Source organism: Anser brachyrhynchus (assembly GCF_964034855.1).
Source record: "Anser brachyrhynchus genome assembly, chromosome: 2".
In the NCBI taxonomy this organism is placed as follows: Eukaryota; Metazoa; Chordata; class Aves; order Anseriformes; family Anatidae; genus Anser; species Anser brachyrhynchus.
The window spans coordinates 42,006,451-42,026,546 of record NC_137695.1 but is presented as its reverse complement, the minus strand read 5'-3'; the positions used below and the strand labels follow the sequence as shown (position 1 = coordinate 42,026,546).

General features: G+C 40.4%; 1 protein-coding gene across 5 annotated transcripts in view; it reads right to left on the bottom strand.

Moving 5' to 3' along the window:
* Positions 1-1,196: 1,196 nt before the first annotated feature.
* The window catches only part of LRRC3B (leucine rich repeat containing 3B), a 47,107-nt gene continuing 28,207 nt past the window's right edge, over positions 1,197-20,096 (bottom strand). For all 5 annotated transcript variants that reach the window (XM_080579153.1, XM_080579155.1, XM_080579151.1 and 2 more), the window contains one exon: positions 1,197-2,466. In XM_080579153.1, coding sequence (XP_080435279.1) covers positions 1,524-2,303 — 780 coding nt within the window. In that variant the 5' untranslated portion in view covers positions 2,304-2,466 and the 3' untranslated portion in view covers positions 1,197-1,523. The remainder of the gene's footprint in view (positions 2,467-20,096) is intronic.

Sequence of the window (20,096 nt, the reverse complement as noted above, 5' to 3'; positions counted from 1 at the left end):
GAGTCAGTCAGAAGAACAACTACTCTGGACTCTGGCCAAAAAGATGAAATAAAAAGCTGACTCTGTGCACATTTGAAAAAAAAAAAAAAGTCTTTTTTTCCCCTGTTGTCTCACTGATTTATAATAGATTTTAGAGGTGGTATTTTTTTAACAGTGTTCTGAAAGAAATAAGATAAATAACCTTGTGCCCTCTGAAATGTAAAAGAATACACTCATAACAGCATAACAGAGATAATGGATAATCTAATGGGAGATACTACTCTGGAATTTTTTGAAAATTTTATGGCTGTCCTTTCAAATTTTTTAATCCACACTGCTACAATCTGTATTCCAGTGTTAGTTAGACTGAATTTATAGGGACCCAGAGATAAATGTCCTTTATCACCATAATAAAATGATAAGAGAAACACATTCTTGTGAATTTGTTCCCTTCAAAAACTTTATCTATGAGAATAGAAAATATAAAATATACATTTTATATTCAAGGCTGAGTTTAACCTCATGAGCTTTTTATTTTCCTAAGCATTTATCCATAAAATCATATAAAAATATCTTGTCTAACACACAACAGAATATGCTCATCCTATATATTCAATTTTACTTTGTTCAGCCTTTTTAAAAATATGTTGCATCCAAAAAAATGAATCCACTTTTAGTTATGAGCCCATATACAGATTAGAAAGACTAATTTTATTTATTTTTTTTCTTTTTCTTCCCATCACGGTTGGTGCTCTAGTTTGAACAGTATGACTAAGTTTGCTCTTGCCATCCTGCTGCCCTCCCCAGCGCTCAGGACATCTGCTTGAAGCTCATGGGTGGCAGTAAGTGGGTATAAGATGAAAACTAGCCCCATTTCCCTACTTAACTCTCTTTCGTGTTCTCTAATGTTGGACCTTCATGTTGGTTTCTCCCCAGTACTGCCAAAACACTCTCCAGGATCCTACCTGAGTTTCCATTCCCTTCTCCTGAAGTCAGGGCATTCTCTCATCACAACGAGCAGCCCACAGATGGGCCACCATTCACCAGCTCTTCACCTTGTGCCCTGGGGACAGAAGTGCCCTTCGGGGACTCTCTGCTCCCAAACTTCTCACAGTCCACTTCATTATTGCTCTCAACTTCCACCTCATGAGCATTGATCAAACTCAATATGCTCTGGCACCAGACAGGTTTCTGATCAATAAATTACTCTGTTTTACATGGTTCAAAGTTAAGCTTTTATTTGGTTTTTAAATTAAAAAAATAAATTTCATTATTAAATAGTGGAATGGGTCTAAACTAAGGTTTACATATTAATTCACTTGCTTTAGGATACCAGAGAAATAATTAAAGTATACCACCCAGACAAAACTCTGTTAGAAAGCTCAACAGTGGCGTAATTCAGTTAAACAGGAGAAAAAAAAAAAAAAAGAAAAAGGAAAAAAAAAAAGTCTTAATGTTTACAATGAATGTTAGAAGTAAACCTCTGGTTTTAGTGTCATCCAAATCTAGTTTCCATCGCAAAGGCAGTCATTGTATTCAGAATACTATACCACAGTGCTAATGTCATCGGCTTCATCTGGTTTCTTTTGCCTGCTTGGCAGGGATTTCAAGTACTCAAGGTGCCTCCTTGCATCCTCCTGATTTTGACGGACGTAATAAACCACGTATGAGATCACCATGGTGAACCAGCCAAACATGGTGACCAGCATGGCGTAATCGGTAGTCTTTTTGGGAAGGTTGCAGAGGTCGGCATCATTGGCAGCATTGAGGAAAGGTCTCCCGGCATGTTCATCCAGCACGGAGGTCTTGCAGATGACGTTGTTGGCTGTCTCGTGGTTGGAAGCCATGCTCCTCAACACCTGCTGCAGCGTGCAGTCACAGTGCCAAGGGTTGTTGGCAATTCTGGCTCTGGCCTTTAAGTTGTTGAAAGCGTTTTTGTGCACGCTTTGAATCCGGTTGTCAGACAAATCCAGAGTCTGCAAGGTTTCTGCCACCCCTTTAAAGGCATGTTCATCTATAAATTCAATCCCGTTTTTTGATAAATTGAGGACTCTCAGTTGGTGCAAGTCCTTAAAAATCTCATTGGGGATAGACGTTATCTGATTGGAGTCCAAATAAAGTAAGACTGTTTCTGGAGGAAGATCTCTGGGTATTTCCTTGAGGTTTGCATTGCTACAGCTGACATTTAAACCTCCGGAGTGAGAACAGAGGCAGCCTTTCGGGCACATACTGGCAGAATGAAAGCACAGTATCATGAGGACAAAACTTTGTAAGAGCAGACACATGGAGAGGGAACGAGTTAGCCACAGGTCTACCAAATGCATGCTGGGGTGTCAGCATAATCACACAACCATTTCTCATTCAGCCAACAGTGGTGGGAAAAGGATCGGCAAAGCTGAAGTGTGGCTTCATTTTCTTCGGTGGGATTAGCAAAAAATGACTAACGTAGGGACTTCCTCACCGTCAATACTCTTCTTAAAAGCATACCTGCAAAGAGGAAGAGAAGTTCCTTATACCATAAACTCCAATCCCAATTTGGTTTAAAAAAATAGAAATAAATGAAAGCAAAGTGAAAGGCAATACCAAATAAATGATCTATTATGCTATCAGTGCAGCAGAGTATTTATTCAGGTACCTCCTATTAGCATTAATCTGAGTTTAGTACATAAATCCCCAGGACACTTTTAAGAGGATAGACTATGCTCATTACAAATTACACAGGTTCAGGTTTTAATACTTATTAGAGGAGGCACTGGTTTGTTTTTAAAAGCAGACTTTTCTAAAATACCCATAAAAATAAATTACATTTTCCCTTGCTAAAGTAGAAGGTGCATTAGCAGGAGTTAGGAGTTGGATCTCCAGCAAGCGACTGGTAAGTGAGGAATTTGTGATGATTAATGTAAACTTATCTTAAAAATAATTTATGTTATTTTAAGTACAAATCATAGTTAAAGTGTTTCCTTTCTAAGGTACCTTAAAACAACAAAAAATTACGCAAACCAAATAATGTTAGAAGACACCACAAAAATCCATCATCTCCTTGTTTTCTTCCCCTATTTCCTTCTTGCTTTTGAATGCTTATTTCCTGTACCTCATAGTAGTTTGTGAGCTACTGTCAAGACCCACGGAAATAATTTCTACTACCATTTTTCTTGAAAATTTTCTTTACATTTAAGACGGAGAAAAAGAAATAAATACAATTGCCAAAAACTCAATCCCCAAACCAACCAAACTTCACATAAAACTATGTGCAAGCCAATCAAAAAAATTTTTTCATGGCATTTAATTTGCTAATAGAACATATGAAAAATAGTGTTTCTTCTTCTCTACTTGCAACTTGGCTTAAAAATAGTAAATATCCGGAAGCTTTTCCATTTTCTTCTTTAATTGGAACACAAATACAAAAGTCTAAAATGCTGACCTATAAGGTTTCAAAGACAACCTCATTTATTTTTTCCCTTATTATGGTAAACTATGAATTTCTAACCACACCAGGTCCATTTGTTTTCATGTGCATGCCCTTTGTCTCTGTAGCAGCTTGGATATTTGCAGCTTTCATGTTATATTTACATATAAATGATTTTTTTTTTTTCATACACACAGTGTAGTCCACTGAACAATAACATCCCTGCAGGGAGGATGTGTGTAATTGTACAGGAAGAAGAAGAAATTGTATTGCAATTATATTTGCCTGCAGAATTCACATACTAACTGCATTTTTTGGCACATCAGAGTAACATGGATTAAACATGTCATGGAATCTTTCAAACACATAATGCACACTTTATTTAGCCCTTTTGCTGAGGTTTAGTATGTCGGCAACCCCACAGGAAAAAACATCTTGAGAGTATGTACATTATGTGTGATTAGTCCAATGCTATGGCTTGGGAATGACAAAAGTCCACCTCTCACTGCAATTTCCTGTATCACCACCACTTTTCAACATATTTATTGATCAAAAGAGAGATTGCCCAAGAGCCTAAACATAAAGTTTATGCTCTGGCTCCGTAACACGGAGATCTTGTACCATAAAGTTTCATTCTTTTCTCAAAAAGAAAGGAAGTTGTTAGCCATTTCTCTTGTGAAGTTAACCCTGGAAAAGCAAAACCATTATCAAGGGAAGTAAGCACAGCACGAAGAGCTGAAGAGCTCCCTGTGAGGAACGGGAGGTGAGGCAGCATCTCCACAACCAACAGAGAGCCCTGCATGACACATGTCAAACAGGTTTTACAGAAAAGAAGCCCACTGCACTGAGTGCATCTGTGCCATCTCTCCCTATGGCTCTTGGGTCACTGCAGTGTCCGGTCTTTAGATTAGACAGAAATCTGCTACAGTAGGAGATGAGCTACAGAAGTTGTTTTTACCCAGCCTGATCAAAAGTGCTAAGTACTTGCTAAAATGTGCAGCCCATTCGGAGGCCAAGCTGGAGGCGGCAGCTGCTCCCTCTGGCAGCTCCAGGCTGGCAATCTGCTCCTCCCTCCCACAGCCCTGGGTGCTGCGGCAAGAAGGTCTGTCCCCACAAAAAAGCAGCCACCTATTTTCTTTTCCCTTCACATTTATGTGCCTTGCTACCGTGCTGCACTGAAAGAGTAGAAGAGCGGTCCAACTCACCATCGCAGAAGTAGTAGGGATCATCTCATCACCTACTACTCGTACACAGCAGTTTTCCACCAGTGATACTGCAGGAATGGACTGGGGTAAAAGAGCAAAGAGCTGCAGTAGTCTCCAATGCTTAATTTTGCAGAGGCATAAAAATCCTGCTGTTTTCACCATATTGTGAGGATTAAACATAATTTTCACTTCCTTACAGGCTAAAAAAGACTATGAAAATCCTGATGAAAAAAATACCCAAAAGATAGAGTGTTTTAGCATATAACCTTCTCTACATCTGTACCAGCACCTTCAACAGCAAAAGATAGCATCAGTGACATGGTTATGAATCTATCAGAACTATCTTTAGGAACTGCTAAGACTTAGATAATTATCAGTCCAGACATCAGAAATGTGACACTAAAATCCATGGCAATGCTACCAGACTCAGCTTTTTTGCACAACAATGTTCATTAAGAGCACAAGAGTGTGGGAAAAAGTCCATGTGCCAACCTGAAATTACACCGTGGATCCTGCTGAGACCTCCATAGCACAGCTATGCCACCAAATATACTGTGTCAAAGAGGCCCCAAGCACCAAAGACAATGTGGAATGTCTTCATCCCAGTGAAGACAAGTGAAGCTCTTTTTCTTCAATGTATTAATGTGTTTAGAGTGGAAGGAGTAGGATCATTACAGACTGAGCAGGCAAATGTTTAATGAAGCAATGCATCTTCATAAGAGAATACTCAGTAAATGGGTAAAGAGGGAGAAAAACTCCCACTGTTTTAAGTTGTTAAAAGCAAATATGAGTTTAAACCTGTAATTAACTATCCAGCCAACAAAAACTTAGCTGAGCAAGAATAAAGCTCAGCAAATTCTCAGTAAATTAACTGGAAGCATTCCAATGGGACTCAGTATCAGTCGAGGGAAACAGAGCTTTGTTTACTTCCACAATCAGAGTATCTGATCCAAGGGATATCTGTGGTTTGGGTTCCACCAACAAACCAATACATAGCACTTCCTTGACAGGCATCCTACCAACTTCAACAATACAAAAGAGAACTAGGATCTGACCTTTTGTAATGCCAAAAGGAAGATTTTTGGCTTCTTGAGTATCTATTGAATTTTCTCGGCCTGGAACACACTAAATAAAATAGAAGGTAATGAAGGTTGGAACAAGGACAAGAGAGAAAAACAGAAAAACTAAGGATTTCAGAAAAAGAGGTGGAAGACAGAATTAAAATAAACATATGAATTAATTGGAAGTCCGCAAATAAAGAAAAAAAAACATGGAAAAATAAAATAAAAAGTAAATGAAGGCACAGGGAAAAGACAGCAATACTACAAGCACAGATAACAGCAAGGCTTAAAAAGGCATTTTGTGTACATTGCTAAAATACAAGTACACACAGAAAACCTAACATATAAGTCAAATACTGCAAGGCTATAAAACTACAGAGTGAAGACGACAAGAAAGAATTTTTTAGTCTTGCAGTTTTAACTGGTTTCAAGCTTTCCTCTTCTCATGCTCCCTCAAGACCACTCACTCAGTACAAACATCCAACAGTGTGGGAAAATGTACACAGCCTGTAATCCTCAAGGAAAGCACATTTGCTCTTAATATACAGTGAGAGTTGTACCAAGTTCCAGGTGTGAGGTACTTGCAGAGGTTTGCCTTTCCAGCAAGCAAGGTGTGTAGACTGTATCTTGGCACCTGAGTACTTAGCATCTGCGATACTACTGATTCAGGTATTTAATTAATAACTCCTCCCCACACAAATTTAGTGAGGTAAAGAAGTAGTAATGCCTCTGACTACTCATCTGGAAAAAAGGGCCTGCAGATTTAGCCAAGTCACACAGAAAGGCCATAACAACCCTACTTTCAATATTAATTTATGCTATTGTGCCTTCAGAGCACTATAAAGGAAATGTTATAAAGATCACAGAGAACAGCATAAAAGTGACACTGAAACAGACTGAGAATTTTTTTTGGACAATACTAAGACAACAAAAGGCATATAAAAAAAGAGAATCAATCGCATATTTAGCTAAAGATACCTGACCTAAAAAAAGAGAAGAGGAAAGGCAAGGGGAAATAGTTTTTTTTTTTTTCTATTTTAGAGTGGACACTTTCAGAGTCTATGTGGCAGCTCTTCAGTCTTTACCCAAGTGCTCATACACATGCAAGCAGTTTGTCACTGGCACTCCACATAGCTTCTGCCCCCATTAAAAGTCAGAGAGAAGCAGCTGCCAGTCCCTTGCACTTTAAAGCCAGCTACTGCCAAGTACTCTAAAGCAGAGACCAAAATCAGCCTTAAGAGCTGTCCTACAGTATTTCAAACACACACACAGAGCCTCCCCAGCTGTCAGGATCAGCTTGCATCTCCACCGAGATGAAGTCATTGGAAGCCTTTGTTAATGACACTCTTCCTGGAAATTTCCACCTTCCAAATGGGAGGAGGGAGAAACTCACTCTCTGATTGTTCATCAGGTTCTTTCTCCATACATTGTGTATCTAGATTGCAGTAAGGTGCTCCAAAGATTATTTTCAAGCACTACAAAAAACTACCCAAGCAAAAATTCCTAAGCATTTCTGCTGAGGAAGGATCAAGAATATCGCTCTTTTCCTTATGCTTATTCATAGGCAAGATCTCACAAGATAAAGACAAGGCTGACCTGACTCATTTAATATAAACATACGGATGGGATGATTCCTGTCCTAAATCACAGCAATGAGGGACACACATGAAGTCTGTAGAACAGTATCATACAGGTTCATGCAAACATAAGGCCCCCAGACTCACACACAGTATCATCGCTCCTCTTGATTGCTGTCAAACAGTGATGGAAGGAATCATCATCAGCTCTCTGTAGTCAATACCACACTGGCCTTCGGTAGACCACAGATTGTACAGACTCTTCAGTGATAGGAGATGGGAGGACATTTAATTGTTGTTGTCATAATGATTCACAAAGAAGCAGAGAATGGTAAATGGAGAAAGATATGATCCTAAAAAGCCATTCTGGTTCCCTAAGCCAACTACCAGAAACATTGGGCAAAATGTGCTCTTCTAGCAATAACAACTGCATAAATAAATTTGGGAAAAGGCTGTTTCTTTGGGATGTGTTGTCATGGGACCTCAAGAAAAAAGACAGAAGGTGCTATGGCATCAGGCTGCAGTGGAAGCGCAGACTCCTTCTGAGCACAAAAGACATCAGGAAACATGCTTCTCCCTATCATAGCCCTGTCCCTACCCACTGTGCAGTGTCCCTCTCTTTCCCCTTTTCCTTCTCCAGGCCCTGATAGGCTCATCACACTTATCTGACAGAAAACTGGAGGGGTCAGTTAGCTGCACCTGCCCTCTTGGAGCCCAAACCCAAGAACAAGAGAGTGCAGCACTGCCAATGGGGAACATACAATCCCAGAGGTACAAGAAGTTTTTATCCCCCGGGTGGGTTCAGAAATTGCTCAAGGCTGCAAAGACATGGCAGGAATACAAAGGCATGACACAAAATGAGTTACAAAAAAAAAAAGGCAGAAGCATGCAAAATGCCCAGCATAAGAGGGATTGCTGTCCTGCCCCAAAAATACGAGTGATACTAGGATCAACTACTGTAGCACTGGATCCTGGGGGAAGATGGTGAGGGCAAAGGACAAGGCAAGCTTGTGGAGTCAAGCCTGGATGCACAGTATGAAAGGGAGAGCGTAACTGTCAGCCCCCTACAGATTTTTATGTGGATTCTAGGGTCAGAAAGTCTGGCTACAAAGGATTTTCACTGCTGATCTCTTACGCCAAGAGATAGTTCCATCTCAGGCTTGACCATCTGTGCAGATTCCATAAGCTAAATTATGTCGTCTTTGGCATTTGAGCAACTACACCATCCTCGTGGTGTGCAAGGAGAGCTGGATGTCACACATGTCTCACTGTGAAGGAAATTTGGAGATAGCAGCTCCATTTTCTCTATCAATAATGTGCTAGAATAATCTCTCTTCTTGTCATCAAAGCTGAATCCCCTAATGAAAAAGATAGCAATTCTCATTCTAGCAACGTCAGTGGGATCACAGCTAACCAGAGATGCTCAGCATCTGGGCCCACAGTTTGTATTTGCTATTACTGAAGGTGCCAAGATTAGAGAGGAATTGCTTGTTATTGGAGCCTATATGCTCAAACCAGCAAGCAAGAATGGCAAGAGGAAAAAGACAGAAGCCAACAGACCAGCCACAGGGGTGGCCTGTTGGCTGTGTAATGATCACTCAATCTGTTTGTTCTGTCACTTTTTGACCTTCAGAAATAACAATGTGGAAGAATTACACACTAGCCAATTTCTGAAGAACCTGTGGATTGTAGGGTCCGGGTACGCATGTCTGTTCTACAGACCTCATCGGCGGTCCTCATTTGAGAACAGACCCCACAGTGCACCACAGAGCTCCACATTCCTTGGGATCACAGAATCCACCGCAATCATCCCCAGCTTTTCTGCTAACAACGAAGGCACCCCTGTGAGCAGCTGTGTGCCCTCTATGCTGCAGATGGGCTGCACATGTCATGGTGCCTCCCGCCCTCCTCGCATATGACCCGTACAGCCCCCACAGGAAACTAAACTGCTCATATTTGTGTGTACAGCTCTAGTGTCGTCAGAAGGAACTCTCAGCTTCAGTGAGTCCTAGAAGCCTTCAACAGATCCCGACAAAAAAGGCACAACTTTCAAAGCCCAGTCCAACTCCTGACAAACTTCTGTAACAAACTTCTTATGTGTTAACAGTGGAAGTCTCGTACAGAATTAGGAAAGCCCAGGAAATAAAGACTCCTATAGGGTTAATTTCTTAGGTATCTGTTGCAGCAAACTTGCAAGTTGAATAAATATTAAAATTTTATAACTAACAATCCATTAAAAGGGAACACTGTAGCATGATTATTGTTCTATCTGACTTCTAGTCAGTTACAGAGATGTTTTATAGCTTTGAAACATCAGACATTATTGTTAGCTTTTTGTCTTGAAGACATTGACTGTCTTGGTATATAGAAAAGACATGCTCATTGATAAATCTAGTCACCAGTTTCTCTGTTAAAATGGGCCTTAGCTTTGCCATATCAAATACTTCTATTTTAAATCAGGTTTTTCAAAATATCCACTGACAAAGAAAATACTCCTTTTTTTAATGAAGTGTTTTCCTTGAGCTCATATTCCTGTAATGCCAGTCAGTTTGTTACTGCATACACACAAACGAGCCTTACTCTCCACATCCAAACATGGCTGTATTTTATGTCTTTGTACTCCTTTCTTTTTTTGTTTTGCCATTAATATAGTCACATAATGCCATACACTAACTTATATCTAAAAACATTATTCTGCAGTGATTCTATTAACAAGATAGGCACAAGCTGGAGACTAAAATTCATAGGTGATTCCCCCATCTAAACACTCCTGTTTGCTGAAGAACTAAGGACAGGACAATTTTACCTGAACCAAAGAGATTTGCCACCACTACTCCCAACCAGCTGCAGATGGCTTATTTACAAAGAATCAAAACAGGAAGATTTCCACAGGAAGAATTATTTCCATGCATCCTATTAATTTTTAGCTATGGGTTAGTACACACCTTCCAGTAAGCTACACACTGGCTTGTCCTGCACACCTGCATGCTGTCTTTGTGAGCAGCTGAACCTCTGGAGGCTAAGAGGGTCTGTGCACACTGGAGGATAAAACCAACGTGAAATCCTGTCTGCCTGGCTGCTCCAAGAGCTGGACAGTGAGGATAACTGCTAGCTGGAGCTGAGCAGGAGCAGCAGGACCCAAAAGAGAACACAGCAGTTGTTCCTGATTTCTGTGCTGCCTGCTCACTACAGAAAGACAAGCTTCATGGGTACCTAGTGAATTCCTCCAGACAAACAACACAACCTATAAAAAAATAAAAATACAGCCTGTGTATTGTCGGAGGGGAAGGCATCCTGGCACGCTGCAGTCAAGGGCAATCTCACTAGCTGTGCATACACTCCAAGCTGGACAACTCAGCCCTCTCTCTGGCTCCAGGATACTGCCAGGGAATTCAATTTAGCATCCGAAACAAGAATCTGGCGTCGAGTCTCTGGAGCCAGGGTGCTGGCAACCTCCATCTTTCAGGCGTCTTTCCCTGGCACTCCTTAAACGCAGTGCGGCTGCCTGGCTGTTTCTCACCACAGCTACCTTGAAGGTAGGCAGTCACAATGCTATAAGCAGCAAACCAGGGAGATGCCAAGAGCAGCCTGCAAGGTGCCAGATGATTTAAATTCTCAAAAGAAAGTCTCCAGCAATGAAAGACTTTCAGGATCTCAGAGCATGGCACAATGAAAATCCTAAAGCAGTAACAGAAATAAATGAATAGAAGCCAACAGCAAATGAGGTGAGAAAAAAGGGGTGCAAAAGATCACTGATTCAGTGAATAATTGAAATGTCATGATTAATCACTGTGAGCCTGAACTTCAATTAAATAATGGATTCATTTTCTAATGAAATACCAAATGTACTCAAACTATAATATTCTCCCTCAAGACAGCACTCAGAATGAACATCAATATTTTGTTCCCCAAAACCTTCCAGTATAGACATCTTCCTAATAGCTGCTCATCATAAAACATTTCTAGTGGCAGAAGCATACTGTATAGGTACAGGTTTATAGATCTTACCCTCTCTTAACAGAGTAATAGAATGGTTAAGGAGAGCCAAATGAACATTTTAAGCTATAATTACTTTCTGATTGTGAGATCACCAAATGTATCACTCTTTATTACGGATTAACAGCTTACCTAATTATACTGTGTGGGCAAATGAATCAGCACTTTAAGATTGATGTGTTGGGTTCATTGTAAAAAATGTATTTGACTTTTCTCCTTTTTCATCTCGTCAGAAATTATTTTATAATTCTCTGCTGATAAATAATTGTGTGAAGCTTAGCAGATTAAGAACAGATCAATGACAAGAAAAATATTAGCCATTATCTCCTATCTTTCCTAAGATGCTTTGCTCTTGGAAGTCTTCTGCGGCAACATATTCCTTGGAATGAAATCTGATACGCTTGATGGAAATTAAAGGAACAGATGTCAGGGATGGTCTTAGTTCTCTTTCTTTCAAGCCCTAACAAAGAATGGATACGGTTTTACTCTTCCAATGTCACCATCCCTTGAGTTTTCAACGATGTTTAATGCTGCCTACTTTTCTCAGTTATTGCCTGCATCCTTTTCAGATGATTTAGACTACGAAGGGTTCTCATGCTTTCTCTGAGCAATACACCCTACTGGGAAATATAAACAACATTCTGTATGCCTACCTATGCCATTTGAAAATGGAACCAAAACATTACATATACTTATAGTGCATAGGTAGCATCAACATGAAGTAAGCAAAAAAATAGAAATATAAGAAACAAGCTGAATATCATCAGCTGTTGAACATTGCTCATCATTGTCTTTTCAAGAAATTGGCTTGATGGTCTACAAAAGAATGAACAAAGGCTCAGGATAAGCTGGTCACTCCTCAGCAAACATATCTGTGAAATGGACTTTTTTTTTTTTTTTACTACTGTATAAGTACACGAAGAACCATATTACAGACACTTAAGGGAAATGCTCCACCACAGACAAATGACTGTCCGAAGTGTTCTCCAAAGCCATATAATTTGTTTCTAGATTAATTATTAGTGTGCATTAGACTCAAAACCATTTTTAGTGTTTAGGATCATATTCCATCAATTCTCAGTCACATTTTCTGTAACACCAACTGTTCTGTTCTAGCAAGAAAACCCTTTCCAGCAGCAGTCAAGCCAATTCTCCAGATGATTTACACTAGAAAAAAATATTCTTAAGGGTTGAAATAATCTGAAATGGAAATACTTTATCTTTTCCAAATAAAAAGACCCAGAATAAAGTCTATTCTACAGCCTGGTCATGAACTGAATGCACTGATGCCTTTCATGATTAGGCACTGCAGCAGATTTTCAACAAATCTGATAGAATCCAATGTAAAATGTTTTTAACATAAAAGGTCAATTTCACTATATTTGATGATATATTTTTCTCCCATATTATAAAAGAACATGATCCAAGTTTATAAGAAATGTGACTGGTTTGAGCCATATCCTGACTCTACCCAGTAGCTCATGATGGATGCTCCTTCAACTCAATTCTGCAGTATCATATCAGAGAAAACGTCTTCTTGATCTCAAGATAATTACACTGATCACCTCAATGATTACCAGCATAATCAGTGACAAGTCTTGCAATTTAATCTTGATAACTGCATCTGGTGACTGCAGATGGTGTCCTTGTCCAAATTAAAATCTTTTTTTTCTTTGTTTTGTACATTGTAAATCTAACCCCCAGTAATAAGAATGTATTCTAAGAAACTAACAGGCCTTCAAAGGTACCCCGTTTCAAAGATAAGCAAGGTTCAGACCATCTAGAGACCTTTATTCTACTTTTAAGGGCACTTATTTGGTTTTGCATACTGTTACCTTCAGGCTCATTTGAGGTTCATCCAAATGTTTCTGCAACTTACTAGACAGTGGGAAGAGAGAAGTTGTAATTAAGCTGGGGAAACTGCTGCTAATAAAGTCAGCAAGGCAGAAATAAGCGTGCAAACCTGAAGGGACCATTCAGCAAGGAACATGCTAGCGGCTTTGTAAAGTTGACAACAGTTGCACGAAGCAGCCAGCAAGACAGCTGCTGGTTGCAGTTACCCAGGCACTAGGGAGCCCTAGAAGAAATAAGATGTGTTACAGATTCCAAAGTAAGACAGGCAAGGGAGGAGGAAAATGAAGCAGAACTTGACTAAAAGATGCTTCTTCCAAATGACCCATTGCCACAGAGCAGGTCCCCAGTAACTGCTACAGGTCACTGCAGATGAGACCATCTCTAGGGTTAAACACCTCAAAGGGAAATAGAGATGTGAGCAGAGACAGTGCCACAGACATAGTTTAGCATCCACTTTCATATGCTTTTTTTGTTAATTGGGATCTGCTTTACCTAGTTGTGTTAAACTACAGGAAACCAAGGCTGCTTCTTTCCATGCAAAAAAAAAAAGAGCAATAATCTATGGCACGAGGAATTTAGGAATTTGTAAGGAAAGAAGCCAGGACAGTAGAAGCTACTATTAAAATGAAACAATCTGATTAAAATCCACAAGATGAGACCACAAAGAAAAGCAACATGCTTCCACAGTAATTACTCTGTATGAAAAAATATCTGAAAGAGGGGGGAAGAAACCACAAACTAAATTAGCAGTAGGGGACAGTCCTTTAGAAGCACAGCAGTTATTAATTCAGCTCCTTGTGCTTTGAAATAAACTGGGTGTATAACAGAATAACAACAGGACCTCTAAGATGCATACTAAAGTAGAGTAACATATAAAAAAAAACTTTAACATTTTTATATAAAGAAAAATTATAGAGTTTGAAATTACCAATTACAAATTCTTAAGTTAAAGTGAAGGCTATATGCCACAATAACGCAATGTTTTATAATAAAAATTAAAATAGATAAGTATCAACTAATTTCAGAAAATGGTGAGAGCAAGTATGGAACAATTATGAGATCAACACACAATTAAACAACTTTGAGAAGACATTCAAATAACCTTCTGGAACCAAGTGACACACTGACTTAACTACAAGCCATTTGGGCTTGCTGAAGAAACTGTTTGATCGGTGATGCTGGTTTTGCTGGGTCAATGGTTATTCAGCCTGCACACTATCAACATGTATAGCTGAGAGCAAAATGCCCATCTGCAACAATGCACACGTATATACTTCACGTTTCTGCACCAAAGATGTCAGGCAAAGTATCATAAACCTCTACCATATCAAACCACTCACCAACAAAAACACATCCCCAATTTTAATACTTTAATCCATGAACAGCTTCAAATAACTATAACTTCTTGTCAGCTTGCCAGAGAAGCATATCTTTTTTCTCTCAATGTATGCAATAGTACCAGGCTAATAATAGATTTTAGTTCTATATTTAGATATCATTACAGCTCTACAAGCTGAACATGCAACAGCCTGGAAGAGTTAGGCATGGGGCTTTTGTGTTTCTGTGAAAGCAAGGCTAGCAGCTTCCCATCAGGACCCAACACACTTAGTTCTGCTGGCTGCTATCGGCATTAGAGCCCAAGGAAAAGGCCAGCTAAAGCACAACCTCCGCAGCTCCATTTCATCTGAGGATCTCCTGGGCAGCAGAATCTAGCAGCGGAAAGCTTCAATGCCATCTTGTGCTGGCAGCATTTCCCTAATTAAGAGTTTAAGGCCAGATGGAACCATTAGATCATCTAATCTGACCCCCTGCCTATCATATGACGTGTCGTTTTACCAGTAAACCTCATATTGAGCCCAATAATTTAGGTCAGGCTAGAGCATGTCAGAACTGAGGAGACTGCTGTGTGCACAAGGCAGTACCTTTTGTACGAGCTGTACTTGTACCACCCTACACCAGGAGGTAACAGAGTGCCTTCAACAGAGCCTGAATGCACCCAGAAAACTCACTTCCATCAACATACACTGTAACAGTTAAACACACTTTTCCAAGAAGAAGCTAATCTAGCTGAGATGTCTGCTCCACCAGGACCTAGACAGCAAGCAAGAATTACACAGGTTTCAAAAGAAAGGCTATACTGAAAGATTCTGTTATGCTGCTCATCAGAAACAGTTGAATGTTACCACTGGTCTCCAAATGAGAGCTAGAAACACTAGTTGTTTTTTTTTTTTTTTTTTTTTTAACATCCTGGTGAGTTACATCAGGCCCTCGGCTGCCATTAAAGGTCTTTGCAAATTACATGTGTTCCACCTAAGCAGCATTCAGGATGTTTTCCTTCCAAAATGACTGCTCTGGAGCATCCCCAAGGCTTCCCAGGAAGTCAGGTAAAATCCTTTTATTTTTTAAAACCATGCACTGTTTTTCCAAAGTCATAACAAACTCACAGTATAAATTTCTCTTCAGAGGACATATGATCATAGAAAGTTGATATTACAACTTGATGTGGGAGGCTGAAATCCTCTAAGGGTTCTCTGACCCTTACTCAGCAAAATATTTAGCCTGGTTGCAACTTAGCAGCTTGGTGAGAGGCGAGCCTTCAGCGTTCAGGGGGCTGAAATAAAAGTTGTTTATCAACAATCACTAAATAATAGGAACAGCTCTAAAGAAAAAATGGATTGGCATTTCTCAGTGGAAATAAACACCAGTCTTTATCAGACATGAAATCTAGCTGTGCTAAAAAACAAAAACAAGACACAGCTGCTTGATACTGAGTGAGAAGAGATTTTCCAGCCAGTCAGTTATTCTTCCCAAGGAGAAAAGAAAAGAAAGGAAGAGCCAGAAGAAAGAACTGCAATGGCTGCTTCCCAGATGAGAAAAAAGCACTGAGGTCACTTCTTTTCTAAGAGAGAAGAGGTCTTTATTAGCAGTACCAGAGCACAACAGGAAGAGACCAAAGTTCAGTTCAATAAAACCCTTATTTTAAAGACAAGAGTACATCAGCTTTCTGTGCGTCCCCATGGAGGTTGTACAGCCAATTTGACTTTGGCGGAGCTAGCTGATACAAAAAGCAAGACTTGGGAAGAAAAAGTCTTGATTAGCTGGGCAATGATCCAATGAGCAAGACACTGGAGGCTGCAAGTTCACAGCCAAAGAAGCTCAGGTAGAAATAATTTATAACAAATTAAGTTAGGTCATGATAATGAAATTTAAAGACAAGCGGGACACGATTTATTTTACTAAGGCATGTTGAAAAGTGAAAACCAAGCAGAGCCAACAGTAGGGCTAATTTAGCTCTGGTTACAGTTGGTACCTGCACTGCGATAAACTCAACTTCGCATATTTAGAATGGGAAAAGAACTCAAGAATAGGCTTTAAAAAAAGCAAAACAAAACAAACAAACAAAAAACCACAGGCCGTCTCCAGTAGGGCAGTTTGAGCTCAAAGCCATGCTACAACGCAAACATGGCAGGACTACCTCATTGTGGGGATTGGTTACCAACACCCGCACTGCCAAGCCAGCTCGGAGCAGGAGGGAGGACGGAAAACCCAAATGGGACGAACCCTCATAAGAGCTGCAGTCCCCTCACAGGTCACCAGACAGTGTCAGCCATGGGGTGGCTTGGTGCCCCATCGCTGAGGGCCTTGCAAGGCCCCTCAACAGGTTGCCTGGAGGCAGCCAGGGCTCGGCTCCAGCGCCATCACGTCCTCAGCTGTCCTCCTGCCACCCACCCACCTTTCCCTCCTCATGCTGTGAAACATGGCAGGAGAGGGGAAAACGGCAGCCACTTTGTAATGGATGAATGCAGCAGTTTGCAAGAGGGAGAGATGAAAAAGCGTTAATATTAAAGTAATAAAGCTTGTGGCCATTTTTCAGTCTGATATGCGTAACACCATAAAACAATGCTTAAAGGCACTCACTTCTGTTCCAAACCACCTGCATGGTAAGGCACCCTGCTATTAGCACAGAAGTTGTTTATTACCAGTCTCATTTCAGTCTGATTCCAGGAGAGTCATAAAACTGATTTTTTTTCACTCAGTACAAGAGCCCAGGTGGCCCCAGGTTTTCTTTGGTATGCCAAGTCTTGCCGTGTCACCTGTGATCCCTCCCCGGTTGCTAACCCATTCATTTCTAACAAGACATATAAAAATCACGTCCGAGAAAATGAATCCGTCCTCAGCACTTGGCACATGTACATCGTTCTTCTTTTCTGGTTCCTGAAGCAGCAACAACTCTTGGTGAGGTGTGTTTAGCATAATTATAAGAGTGGCTTTGTCTGCCAGCATGCATCCTGTGTATCCACACACTCCCCAGAAATATTCTGGATGGTGGTAGGTGAAATCAGATCACTAGTTCCTCTCCCAAAACAATTTCCTCCAAAAAAAAGTAAAGGATAAGCAATGAAATGTAATAGCAGAGCAGATAAATAAATGGGCATTCTTTTAAAATTAAGATTTTTGCCTTTTTTTTCCCACAAATAAAAGCATACAAATTCAAAGTCGCTCATAAGCTTGTCGGTTTCCTCTGTCAGAAACAAGTGTTAGGCTATAGGGGCTCTTTATAGAGATGGCCGAGCAACAAAGAAAGTCCTTATCTCACTGACAAGGCTACCAATTCAAGGACATAAAGATGGGGGATAGAAGAGTGGTGATATGTACAGGAGTGTTCAAGGCAGTTGGAATTGTCTGTGGAATTGCAGGAAGAGCAAAGAAAGAGAACAAGAAACTGCTGTCACACTTGTGCTCTCACCGTGAAGTGAGGAAGCCCCGTATGGGAGTTTCACAGGGGTCGTCTGAGAGGCCACTGAAGCTCAAGAGCCTGCAAGCGACCTTCTTACAATCTGGAGCCCAGAGAAATTGCCAAGCATTAACGTGTACTACAAACTACACCATCTTTCTGGGAGCTTTGAAATAAGCTGTGAATCAACCCACCATCAGCAGCACCAGCTTCCCATTGACTGATATGGCAGAGAGATGGACTGATATGGCCAAGGACAGCAGCATAGTCTTACCTCATATTTACATATTTTCAACAATAGAGGGGTAAACTGCCCCCTTCCTTTTCCTCTTTTTAAGAGTCAATGAACTGCAAAGGCACCTTTACCTCTTTTATGCATTCAGCCACACATCTAAATACAAGTCAACAGTTCAGGACACCCAGACAACTCCAAATGGGCTATGCAACCACGTTATCAAATCGCAGTCTACGTACTATGAGTATGTAGTATGTCTACATACTATAAGGAATGGTAAAACAAATGGTAAAACAAACCATACCACTTAAGAGCTGCACTTTCAAATTTCTTATTCTTCATGCTCCCCATCATAGGAAGCATCACATCGTTTATTCCACTACCCCTAAATTGCCATAGACGCAATACTACATTGCTGCACCAATGCCGGTCCTATATCCATAAGCTGGTTCCTATCTGAGCACCTCCTGCACTCTTGCTCCTTCTCTTCTCCCTTTCAGTCAGCCAAAGGGACACTCCAGTTCCACCCTGACTGATGGTGAGGATAACAGATCAGCCCATACGCAATAAAACAGACTTTCACAATGCAGTAGTGCCATGCACACCTTCAGTGCCAGTCAGAGTCTGGTCCAGGAAAAGTTTGTCTGCAACCCACAAGACTGCTTACGGAAAACGTCAGATTTTACATCTCTTGAGCTTCACAGAAAAGCCCGTCCTTGCAACCCTTTATTTCAATCTTTGTCAATCTTTGTCAGCCTGAGGAACAGCCCACTGTTAAACCTCAGTTAACACAGCAATGTCAACCAATTTTCAAGCAGACCTGTGATAGATGATCTGAATTTGAAAGCAGCCAGTGTCCACCAGGCAATAGCCATGTGTTACTGCACCACCGGGGCTCTCATGGTGCTCTGAAGTATCTCTCTTGAGCACAGAAGGGAACCACTTGTAGTCACAGCATTAATAGTCACCCGTATTGTCACCATCATGGACACACACCCTCATCAACAGGACTCCTGCAGACCTCAGCCCCATGTCTGTGCTGTGGTGTTCAATCAGCTTCTCTCTATCAGCTGCCTTGCGGCTTCCAAAACAAACACCCTCTCCCAAATGTATGGTCACTAGAGAAAGGAAAAAGAAACTACTTTAATTAAAAAAAAAAAAAAAAGCAGTTGTTATTCTTGAGAAGAACAGGCACAAGGATGTGTCCCTTCAGCATGAATGCATACAGTCCCAGCCTTAACTGGAACATTGCTCAGTAATGAATTCTTTGGGGTTAGAGCAACTTCTTCCCATGATTATCACAAAGAGCACCTGCTAAAAGGAAAGCTAGGGCAAGTAACACACACACTGAATGAAAACAAATAAATTGAGGTAGTTTCTTGACTTTCATGGCCACCACAGAGGATGCGGAATGTGTGCTATCAGCTGTGCTATGGCAAGCCAGGAGACTGCGTTCTGGCAAGCACATGGTTCCTCAGGGCATGAGTCTCAACAAATCCTGCAGGCAATTATGATGACTCACTTTACTTGCTATCCTTTCCATTGGGATATACAACCTCTCCCTCCACCAAAAAAAAAAAAAAATGTCCTCATGCAAACAACCCTTATAAAATTCTTCAAAGTTGCAACGCTGAAATGCACTTCCGCAGATGCAAACATCTCACGTGAAATAGGGAGAACTGGGTAAGTCAACAACCAGCCCCGAAGGTGTTTTACAACTTCATCTACAATATTAACTCACCAGATTGTTACTTCATACTACAAAGTTACTGCTATGGTTGCACAAACAACTTCATTAAGAATGAGTGATTAGTTCTCCATCAATGGCTTTAACAGCTGCCTTAATAGTGTAATCATTTATTTATAACAAAAGAAACACTAGCCTTCTCTTAGAATGAATGTTAGTTGTAGATGAGAGGAAAAAAAATATTTAAAACCTGCTGATAATTATTTTATTTAAAGTTATTAAAATACTCCCCAGGCAAAATTTTACATTCCACATTTACTTATTAAAATGTGCACATGGCTCAAAATTGGTGGATGAAGAG